An 11,870-nucleotide genomic window follows, 5' to 3' on the forward strand; every position below is an offset into this window, starting at 1 on the left:
GAATATTGTAACAAGTAAAAAAGAGGGGTTCTGTTTACAGTTAGACAGATGGGTGGCACATCTGTGGGAAGCATCCACAGGAATAGGCAGAAATCTGCATGAAAGCTGAGGAGACAACCAGAAAAACAGCTGGAAGCAGAGCTCCAACATACTGCAGAGTAATTGCTTTTTAGGCAGAGACTAGCTGGAATAAAGCCTTGCACTGAGAGCAAGGAAACTGCTTTCTATTCAGTTTCTGCCATGCTCAGGAAAACAAAATATAGTGCATTATAAACAAAACTAAATTATAGACTTACTAGTTTATCATCTTAAAAAAAAAAAAAAAATCAGGATTCTAGTCCTAAAGATTGTATCAATAATGAAAAAAGCTTTTTTGTCATCCCAGCAGCAAATAAAGCCATGATTACACAGCAGGAAAAAGGTTACTGAGTAAGATACTACTCCAAACTGTGAGAGTAAGGGGACAAAATAAAGGGAAAAAAAAGATCACACTTGAAAACAAAAGTAAGTCATTTTTTGATGTTTTTCTAACACAGTATGTTCACAGCTCTAGCTATAGCAGTGGCTGCTTATTGTTAATAACAGTAAGAGATTAAAAATAAACAGATACAGGAATGTGCTAAAATACAAGCAAATATTTAATGTATTTTAAGGGATCAAATTATATTATAAGATAGGGAAACTCTCATATATCTCATGCAAACATCAATTTTATTTAGTAATGAAACATGCTGTTGTGTTGTTCTTGGTATAAGGAGAGACAAGCCTGGCAAATGCCAAGAATAACTAATATAATTTAGGTTAGAAAGGACTTCTGGGGGTCATCTAGCCCAATCCCCTGCTCAAAATTAATTTCACCACAATCACTACTTCAAAGCTGGAGCATTCCTGCCAGCTGTAGGTCTTCCCTAGCTAAGATTTATTTTGGAAGTGTCATACTGACTTTAAAAAGCAGTATAACTCACTCTTTTTGTGCTAGCCCAAATCTCTATTGGTACCAATTATGGTATCATTTATTTGCCATTGCTGGTTTAACTAGTCTTGAAACTGGCCACATGGAAATTCTTCACCACCAACCCCTCCCCAGTAATCTACTCTAATATGTAACTATACTTGCCATTACAAAAACTGTTCATTATCAAACTTTCCTATCCCATTCAATTTCATTCCCTTAGATCCTGTGATTCACTAGGGCCACAAACAATAGATTTTTTTTTTCTCTTTCTTTTTTTGACAAGGAATTCTTGGCATGAACTTTTAAAGTATTTGAAAATTATCTTCCTGTCTCTCTCCTCACACCTCTCCTTTAAGGTAAAGAATGTCGAGACACTGACCCTTCCCTTACAGGGTAGACTTTCTGGATCTTTGAACCCCATCTAACGAATTTATTTTCCTTCCAGTGCACCATCCTGAAGCAGACACAGTACAAAGCAGAGCAAAAACACTTCCTGTGTCTTGCTGGAGCAGTAGATTTCATACGTATTTCCTTAAACCTCTTTTTTGCTCAACTTCTATTGTTTTCTGCAACAATGTGATGAGTCATATGTAGTATGACTGTCATTCCTACCTATAATGCCAACATAAATCTTCTTCCTAATTCTTCAATGTATACATTTGATTTTAGTTTTCTTTACTGCACCCCATGTTGTGACTGGGACAGTTTCACCTATCTTCACCATTCACCCTGCTTCCTGAGTCAGTCTCCAATTTGCTTATTCAATTTTAAATGTCAATCTCTTTGTCTCTTTGTCGCTCCTCCCATCACGGTGTTGTTTGAAATCCAGTAAGAATTCTCTGCCTCCAAGCATCTAGATTCACTAAGGAAAATATCAACTGCTATCAAAAAAGGACATATCATGTCAAAGCCCCTTTTACTCACTTAAAAATGTTACAGTAAGGTATGAGCAGCTGTGTCAGATGCAACTGTCTCTCCTGGCTTGGCTAAATTATGCCCATGATAGTCTCAATAGTCTCTGGACATGAGCAGCAACCAGAATTTTGGAGGAGTTGTTACCAAAAATTAGTAAAACTCCTTAACACTTACGTAGCATTAAGAAGCAGGCATTCTTTGTTTGGCTAGATGCAAGAGGGGATATCTCATAGAAGCACAGAAGACTCAGGCTGAAGAATTATGAGAAGCTACACTGAGCAGAAGCATGGGCTTTCCCCAACTCTAACACTAGGTTGTAATCAAGAGCAGTACCTCAAGATGTTGGCTAAGCCAGATCCCATTAAATACTCTGGTAGCAACCAAGATTTATAATCCCATAAACATATGAGCTAACCTAGCTAGCAGGTTACAAAAAACGCAAGGAGCAAGGCAGTGCTGCAAAACCCCTCTGGTAGCAATCCTTTTCACTGCAGTTCTCCAAAAATCACTGCTGCCAGAGGAGTTCTTCTGCAGCAGTCATAAGACAGACACAAAGATGCTGCAGACCTAAACACTGTCCCACCCAAACAGCTATACAGCTCTTCTCTGTTATTCACCTGGGACAGGGTGTTCACTACCTGCACAGGACTCCCACTAACCAAACCAATATATATACATATATATATATATGTATAGACATTATATACTTTTAGCATCAGTAAGCTATAGGCCAATTCCTTATTGAAAACAAGCTTGAAATGTAATTTAGATAAAGAACAGAACAACATTAATGTGTTTGTGTTAAAAAGAAAAAGGAAATTCTTGCTTCCTTTAATTTCAGCTCCTGGAGGACATGCAACAGAATTTCCAAAAGAAGCCAACATTTTCATTCTACTTAACAGAAATGAAAGAGCCCTCTCTTCCTCAAACTGGAATAAATTGTTATAAGCACTTTTCACTTTAGCATCCCAGCCCGTCCCTTCCCTTCCCCTGCCTTCACTCCTAGTTTGTAGTCCATTTAACTTTTTTGGTTGGTTGGTCTTAACTCGCACATCAGTGGGAAATGAGTGTCTAACTCTGAAAATCAGAACACGCAGTCAGAAAGCTGTAGCAGCATTTACCTGCATAACAACTTCTCTTAGGATCCATGTAGAAACTAAGGTGGGTTACAGCTGCAAAATACATGAACTTCTCAGATTTCTCTCCTTTTCTTAATGAGAATATTGCATAACCACTGCCAAGGGGGAAATAGACAGATAGAGATTGATGGAAAGAGAGATGATGGAAAGAAAGATTGGACAGATTCTGTCCTCCTTGCCTTGTTTCCTCTGTGGTTCTTTCTGTAGGATTCTTCTTCCTCTAGGGATAAATATTGCTGCTTCTTACTCCAAAATTAGCCAACACTGGCTGAGGTTTTTTGTTTTAGTCTCAGGTTTTGTTATCTTTGCTAAGTTTAGATGTTTTTGAACACTTACAACTATTGTGGCCGAGAACCAGCATTGCAATTCTAATTTTGTGAAAACAGACCGAGGAGAGAGATGACATTTTTATTATCAAGCCCAGGCCATTTTCTCTCCAAATGAGAGAAAACTTCATGCTTAAAAGAAAACACATTCAACCTTCATTACTTAAGCATGAGAGACTGTTCAGTGAACCAGGAAGCGAGATAAATACCTCAAAAGTTCTCCTGGAGGTCTTCACATGGGAATTTGTATTGGTGTAGCAAAATAAGGCATCCCCATGAAGTTAGGAAATCCTGCATTTATGACAACACCCCTGGATGAATTAAAAGTCAGAAGTTCTTCAACTAATTCTTCATCATTAAAGAAGAATGATGAAACACACTAATGGTTTCAGGGTGCTGTGAAAACTATATAGCTTAGCCAATTCTGAAGGACTAAATTGCATCAGATTTTCACAATACATATTGCAATACCTGTTCTCAACACTTCCAAGTAGCCAAACATCTCCTAGAAGTGAAGCAAGTCACTGCCAACAACTGCCTTTGACTGAGAATAGAAGTCACATACTTTAAATGAAAAAATACTTTAATTCCATCCTACCATGCCTGCACTAATTCAATAAAGTTCTTTACCTTCTTTCCCAATTTCCACACCCATCAGGAAGTTTGTTGATCCAAGAAGGGAAGGTTCTTTAACATTATGGAGCACAGGGCTCTTCCTGGAACATTATGTACTCAGACCAATAGTCAAATTAAAGAACAAAACATCAAAACTACATATTTTACATGGCACACAGCTGCTTTGATGTAAATTTTGTGACTATTCTAATAGGTATGCAGTGTTGTTCTGTACTGGTTAGATCTTCTAAGAGCAGTGCCTTTAGGGTGAAAAACCCACCACCTACCTAGAGCTCACAAATGAGGTGGTGAAGACCAGTGACCCTGAGCAGGTCACTAGTACCAGAAAACATGATTCAGTCAGAAGAGATGGTATTAAGCATAAAGTTATTCCTTGCAGAAGAGCTCAGTTTTAGGAGGAACTCAAGGACATCTTACACTGAACTAACTGTGAATGTGAAGTGATTGCAAACCCTTTAAAAGCATTTCTTCTGCGCACCACAGTAATCAGCATTTTTTAAGATTCCATCTCCAACATATACTTCATTCATGCTAACCATAGTACATTTTAAATCCTAGAAAGTGGTCTTTTAACTGATTTGCAAGAATTGCCCAGGAGAGGTCTTTCCCATACGCATTCAGGTCTTGTACTGCTTCCTTACAACACCAGTGCTCCTACACATTGTGTAAAGTCCAGAAAGCAACAAAGACTTTGGACTAATTTTGAAGACTCTCTTCAATGACCAAAGATATTTCAGTCAACCTTCTTCAAATACCATTGTTTTAAAAGCAAAATCATATAATTGGCCATTTCATGCAAATAGCAATACAAGACTTGTGAAATATTATTCACCTAATCAAACCTCTGGGTAAGATTCAGTCACGCTCTTTCTAGCAACATCACTTGAAACTCCTGACAACTTCTCAGCAGATCTTAAAGTTTGCAAAGCATTGTTCTGTTGAGACAAACTCTCGTGCTTTAAAAGTCTGTATCACTTAGAAATGTCTAAATCCTATCCTGCATAGACTAAGTCTACATATATTTACTAGAGGAAGGTATGATCTACAAAAATATATCATCCCAGTCTAATTGGTATTCTACAAATTATTCTGCATTTTAAGTGACAATTATCCAAGATCTTAGCTTCTAAATTAAAATTAATCACTTGAAAACTGATTAGGGTAGTTAAAAAAAAGCATTATGCTTCTGTTTTAAAAAGCAGAATTTGTTTTAGTTATCATAGAGCAATTTGAGGGGAGGTGGGTTTTTTTTTTTAAGAAAGTGCAAAACAGCACTTTCTTTCTAACTGTAGATTTAATTTGCAGCCCAAAGATTGACAAATGCCTACAGGAATCTAAATGTAATGAAAATCAAAATATGATGATCAAAGAATGTGATACTGCACAGCTTTTCAGTGAATGGGAACAGCAAGCTATGTTTGTTTCTAACTTATCTACTCAAAAATTTGTAATGAAAGCATTATCAATGAATTAAAATAGCATCCCACAAGGCTATAAAATCACATTGACCTGCAAAAAAGAACATGAGTAAATATTTATCATCAGTTTCAGAAACCTTTCCATTCTGCATTGATTGAAAATGTGGTACTGAATTAACTCAAATGTTTTGATTTTTAATAACCTGTGAAAAATGTAAAAACAATGTTCTATGTATAAATTTCTCTTGAACAATATTACTTAGACTTTAGTTTCATTACTGTGATTCATGATTACTAACAACTCATTGATGTCTGTTACACTGATTTTTATTTCACAAATTATCATGTTAACGCTGAACAGCAAGATCTTGAAGAAGATAAATGCAGAACTTTTATACCAGCATTAAGAAAGTATTGATTTCAAGCATTCAGATGGAAAACAAAAGAATAAAAATAGAGCAGTCTAACTAAAAAAAGCTTAAATTGTTGCAAAGTGCCACAAATTGTATACTCTCCAAATAGCAGGCTTTTGTTGATTTAGCAGAGACTTTTCTTTGTGTCATGCTTTGACAAAAGAGAACAAGACTTGTACGTCATATCAGGTAAGAAAGAAAAACACATTTGGAAGAATTTCATAGAAACATATCTTTGCTGAAGAGGGAACAAAATTCTTACAAGGTTCTTGAGCAAGAAATTAGTAGTCAAAATGAAGAAAGTACTACTTCCAGTGCTATTCACACACCCTTTTCTTGTCTTAGGCACATCTATGCTTTTGTTGTCTAATTTAAAATTCTATATATTACCATAACCTTGAGAACCTGACATTTTTCCTGCTGCTTGCATTCAGAAGGGTAGCCTACCAACCAACTGCTACAGCACAGATCACACCACAAAGCATCTGCTTCTTCCACAAGTGTCCAATGGAAAAAAAATTCAGCATGCCACAGAACTCATCTGCTTCTTTTATACTTCAGTAGTTGGCCATGCTACAACAGACAGTATTCCTGGAAAACCTCAGCTTCCTCTAATTGGACTTGAGGCACAACTAAAAATATTTTTTTCTGCAGAACAATCAGAACAAACAATCACTGAAGATGATTATTAGTTTTAAAATTACTTGATCTTTGAAGGACATAGTCCACTGTTTTTCAAGAGATCAGATGTTTATAAAATAAAAAAAACCAATCCTTTCTTCTTCTAGAAAACACTGCTGAACAAGTTTATTTGCTTTACTGAAGGACAAAACCAAATCACCTTACTTTCATAAACAATCCCAACCCTCAGAAAAACTGAATTTTTCAGGGTTCATAGGAAGTGCAGTAAGATCAAAGATACATGAATAGATAAAAGTCTACTATACAACACAGTTACTTAAGTATTTCATAAAATTGCTCGTTATTTTAATAGATGCATTTCCTATTACCTAGTGGATTTCACAATTTTATTTCACTTCTCACATGGTACTTTAACTAAAAGTATTTTGGATTTTTTTCAAAGACAGTAAGAAAAGTCTTTCAACAGTGTTGACTGGCAGTTTGCCACTGCCATCAGTAAATCACCAGGAAAGAAAGAAAGCAGCACCAAAAATAACATTCTCTTGTTGGGTCCATTGGCCATATGTTACACATGAAAAAAAAATAAACCACCAACCAAAAACAAACATATGTCTCTCCAACAACCATAAAACAGAAAAATAATAAAATTGAAGCACAACTCCTCAGCCTTGACCAACCCATTTCTCCAAGAGCAGCATTTGTTTTTGTTAAGGTATCTTTTTTTTTTTCCTTTTTTAAAGAGTGTTTGTTTCTCACCAAGGCAGTACCTTCATAGCAGAATCAATCAACAAGCAACTTACAGATTGCTAACATGCAGCAGCAGCACACAGAAATGCAGACACGTGAAGGTGATTAGGTTTTGGAGCTTTTTCCTTACCTTTTCCATTTTGCCAAGCAGTATACCAGGACAGACTGAGGAAAGTAGTGATGAAAACTAACACGGTGGCCACAGTTCCATTTCGGAGCCTCATCTCATTTCAGCATCACACTTGCTTACGTTCTGCTAGTGGTGAGGACCTATCACTTGGGCTTGCTGCAATGAAGTCAGCTGAAGTATTCCAGCAGCAGCTGGACAACAGCGATACAAAATGTAGCTCTCACATATCAGATGTATCATAAATCAATCCATTCCTGCTGTATGCTTTCTTATAATTCTCATCAATCCAACTCCTCTTTATTCTTCTAGTCCTGTGTAAAAGAAACAAAATTTTAACAGATTATGCCAAAAATACTTAGAAGAGCCCCCCAGGAGCCAAAATACACTACACCTTCATTGCTGTGTCTTAGGTGCACCTCCCTCTCACTGCCTCAGTCTTGGCTCAGAGAAGAGAACTAGTTAGATTAATGTGTGCCTTTCCTAATACTGTTTGCATCTAGGGGAGCTGTATTTCACAGGAATTTGGTCACTGAAGGACAAACATATACACCACCAACATTACAATTTGATTCTCAACTCAAGGGAAAGTCATGTGTCACCTGGCAAACTGATACAAAAGCTGCTTTCAGGAGGTAGTAATTCAAAGCCCCACTCCTAAGACCTCACTTCAACAAAACCCCTCTGAAATCAGTGAGGTCTCATGTAACTGCAGAAGCAGAACCATCTCCAGTGAGTTGAGAGACCAGAGCTTTGAACACTGTGTACAAACCTACATCTCTCATCTTGGCTCAGTGCAAGAGGATTTGACCCATCAACAATCATTTTTTTCCTATCTCAGCTGTAGCTAAAGCACAGACTACAGTCCCACACAGAGAGACTGCTCAATCCATACCAGCTGGCATCAACCCAGAAGCCCCCAAAAACCATTATATGACCATATCGCTTCTCTATATCTCACAGGCATAAAGATAAAACCTAAGTTATCTACAGTTCAGTTTTATCCCTCAGGAAGGTTCAATATCCTGGTATTAGAAAATCATCAACTGGCCAAACATAGCCAGTTGTGTTAATCACACTGTCCTAAGCTAGACAAAGAAAGTATAGGGCAATAAAGAAACCAACTTTAAAAGAGAGGGGAGAGGTTTTCAAAGCATTAAATCATCTCTACAGTAGTCAAACATTAGCAGTCAACGTTCTTTCAAGGCACTGCCAAGATTTTTCTCCCACTATAAACTATATCTGATACAAGTATGTTACTCAGCAATAAATAACTTGCTCTGCATTTTCTTTGGAAGCAGTCTCTGTCACCTTCTTGTCTTGCTGCATTCAGAATCACAGGGGAAAAAAACATTATTATTACGGTACCAAGAGATTCCAGTCAAATTTGAACTATCTTCCCAAGCTTATATCACAGCACATATTACCTTTACCAAAGGTAAAACAAGGCATAACCAACAAGCATGGTTAACAAAAGAATGGAAATGATCAATAAAGTTGCAGAACTACACGCTCTTGTATTCAAATCTCAGTCACATCATCTAGGTTAATGGAAGTGTTTACCTTTGGACTGCAGTTACCTCACCTATAATGCCAGTAATGTGCTCTATTTGAGGAACTTCACGCACAGATAGCTTTGTGGCTTTAAACATTAACTCAAAAAGCCCACAATACCTACAAGGAAGGGAATAAATACAAGTACATGGGAAGCAGACACAATGGATGGTAAAATTCCATGAGAAACAAAATAATGAACTGAAATAGAAAGAACTGCAAAACACCTTATGATATGAGAAACCCAAGCTCAACACAATGAGAGATAAAGACAACTGAGACATCTACAGAGGGCTAAGACAGAGAGCACAGAATGCCCAGAAATACCATCAGTACCAGCACTCTGAATGGGAGATGGACATAATAAAAGCCATAAGTACCAACGAAGATAACTGTTTTGATGAACTTTAATAGCAAGGAGAGGCAAAGATCCCAAGTCCCAAAGTTTTATAAGGACTGTCTATGAGAATTTAGGAAGTTCACGTGATTCCCAAACTACTAGAATGAGCAACTAGGATACCAAGAGGAACAGCTTAACTCAGATGAAGTGTCTCTGAAGCAAGGATGTTGTTATCCTGTTTCAGTATCCTGAAACTATTACCTAGCTTCCCCATTATTTTAGATCAGTCAGATCTCTCTGGAGCAGCTCAGATGTGCACAAAGGACCAGGTTGGCAAGCTAGAGGGATTATCCCAGGGAGGGCGATTGACAGCTGGTCCAATGTGCAAACAAGAGAGGGCAACCAGGCGAGTAGAAATATTATCCAATGCAAGGAAAGTGAACAGTCTGCCTCTCCAGAAAACACGGGCATAATTTTTACATTTGCTGCAACAAAATCAGGGCCTCTCGTGCTATGTGAGTCCTCAAAAACAGTCAGAAAAAAAATCAGAAAAAAAAAAGTAAAAGGAACAGTAGCAACCTTATTCAACCAGCCAGTCAGTATGCACAACATTGTGTTCAATCAATAACTATCATGAGCTTGAGTTTGCTGGTTCTGCTTCCATCCTTCTCTTTGGGTGTTGTAACCACTCCTCTTAGCACAGCACCAGCAGCTCAGCTACAGCTCAGCAGTACTTAGATGATTATTTAAGCATTTCACTATAACAAACTGCATACATCAAGGCCATGCATAAACCAGACACGTTCCAGCTTTTAAAAATGTATATAGCTAAACCAGCAGAAATACATGTGTAGTTGCACATAAATTATTTAAGTCCCAGGTGGTCACTTTAGGTTTGTTCAATAATTTACTGCACAATCTAAACAAATTTAGCTGAGGGGTAATCCAGTTTGAGATGACAGTATGATAGGGTATAACCAGACAGATGAAGCCTATGAAATTTGCCAGCGCCATTATGACCTCAACCTTTCCCACTGCAGATCGAAGGGAATGACCCGGCTGGATGCTGAAGGCCAAGGGTGCTGAAGGTGCCAGCACCCCTCGGATGCTGAGCAGAACCCTACTGAATCACATCTTAAATAAACCAAGAAGTTTCCGCTTGTATCCAGATACTCCCAAAATACATACAAAGCATATTCCCAACCGCAAACCATAAAAACTGATGCACTCCCTTGTGCCTGCAAAGGCTCTTCACACAGCTGCTGAAAGGTTGGATGGTGCGGGATCACAGCACGAAGCGTGCCAGACTTCTGAGAGGATGAGCCAGACCCCATCCTGCCGGGAGGGTGCGAAATCACCTACCGCGGTAGCACTGCTGCACTGGAAAGGTTGCTCTTGAAGGCACGGAAGAACGGCCCGTGAGGAAACGGCAGCTAAAAGGCGAAGGCGGCGGGGACCTGCTAAACATGGGCTTTTCTGCTGTATTTCCCTGACACGCTCCCCCACAGCCCGCGGTGCGCAGCCGGCCGCCGCACCCGCCGCCCTGGCATCCCGCAGCCCCCAAACCCGGGAAGAGGGATCGGCTGCCTCCGTGGAAACCGCCCGAGTCAGTCAGGACCTTCCCCGGTGTCCCTCCGCCCCAGTCGTAGCTATTTTGTCGGGAAAGCGAAAAAGCGGGGGGGTGACGGGCACCGGGAACCGCGAGCTCTGCCGGGCGGCAGAGGGCGAGAGCTGACGGGGACGGAGGGAGGGAGGGACGCGGGAGGGAGAGCGCCGGTCCGGGGAGCTGCGCGGCGCTCGGGGCATCGCGGCGAGACTGCGGGGGAAGGAACAGACACAGGAAACTGCAAACTCCGCAAGGAGGAAGACTGGGAAGCGGGGTATCCGCCAGGCACCCCAGCAGGAGAGGGAGAGGGCGCAGCGCCGCTCTGCCCCGAGCCCCGCGAGCACCCCCGAGCAGCGGGCGAAGGGAGAGGCGGCAGCAAGTCCTGCGGAGGAGCGGCCGGCGCTCCCCGCACCGCCACGCAGGTGCACGGAGCGCAGAGGAGAGCGGGCGGGCAGATGGCGGAGCAGGACGGCCCCCAGCCTCCCTTCGGCGACACCGCAGAGCCCCGCGGGGAGGGGAAGCGCCTCCGCCGTGCTGCCGCTCCGGAGGGTGAGGAGAGCCGCCCGTCCCCGGACCCCCCCCCCGGAGCCGAGCCGGCGCTCCGCAGGGGCGCGGGGCGCGCAGGGGCAGCGGGACGCGCTGACCGCCGCTGCCGTCCTCACCTGTGCGCGGCGCTCCGGCACGGCAGACCCGCGGGGCGCGGGGGCTGCGCGGGCTCTGCCGGGGCTCTCACTCCCCTTCCCCGCCCGCCCCCCGCGTCAGCGGCGCGCCCAGCCCGGCGACCGCCCCCCGCCCCGAGCGCCATGGAGCGCCCGGAGCCCCGCCCCGCCCTCCCCCGGCACCGCGGGCAGCCAATGGGCGCCGCCGCGGGTGGCGCCACTCATTGGCTGAGTCACCTGTCACTCTCCTCGGCCGCGGCTATAAATGGCGCTGTCTCGCAAAGCCTCCCTCAGCGGCTGCGGCGGGAGCTGAGAGCGGGGGAGGTGTCTTGGAGTGCCGCTTTCGACCGCGTGTTCCCTTTTTTGGAGCCGCTCTTCGGGGCGTGTGGCTTC

General features: G+C 41.7%; 1 protein-coding gene across 6 annotated transcripts in view; it reads right to left on the reverse strand.

Annotated features, from left to right (window-relative positions):
• The window catches only part of MGAT4A (alpha-1,3-mannosyl-glycoprotein 4-beta-N-acetylglucosaminyltransferase A), an 82,733-nt gene extending 71,136 nt beyond the window's left edge, over window positions 1-11,597 (reverse strand). For 3 of the 6 annotated variants that reach the window (XM_021546685.4, XM_085557925.1, XM_085557920.1), the window contains exons 1-2: window positions 11,481-11,597; window positions 7,322-7,632 (exon numbers count right to left, since the gene is read on the reverse strand). In XM_021546685.4, coding sequence (XP_021402360.1) covers window positions 7,322-7,415 — 94 coding nt within the window. In that variant the 5' untranslated portion in view covers window positions 7,416-7,632; window positions 11,481-11,597. The other 3 variants (XM_085557918.1, XM_085557911.1, XM_085557903.1) reach the window with 3 other exon arrangements.
• Between the last annotated feature and the right edge of the window lie 273 nt (window positions 11,598-11,870).

This window comes from Lonchura striata, chromosome 1, assembly GCF_050655825.1.
Source record: "Lonchura striata isolate lonStrDom1 chromosome 1, ASM5065582v1, whole genome shotgun sequence".
NCBI classification, from domain to species: domain Eukaryota; kingdom Metazoa; phylum Chordata; class Aves; order Passeriformes; family Estrildidae; genus Lonchura; species Lonchura striata.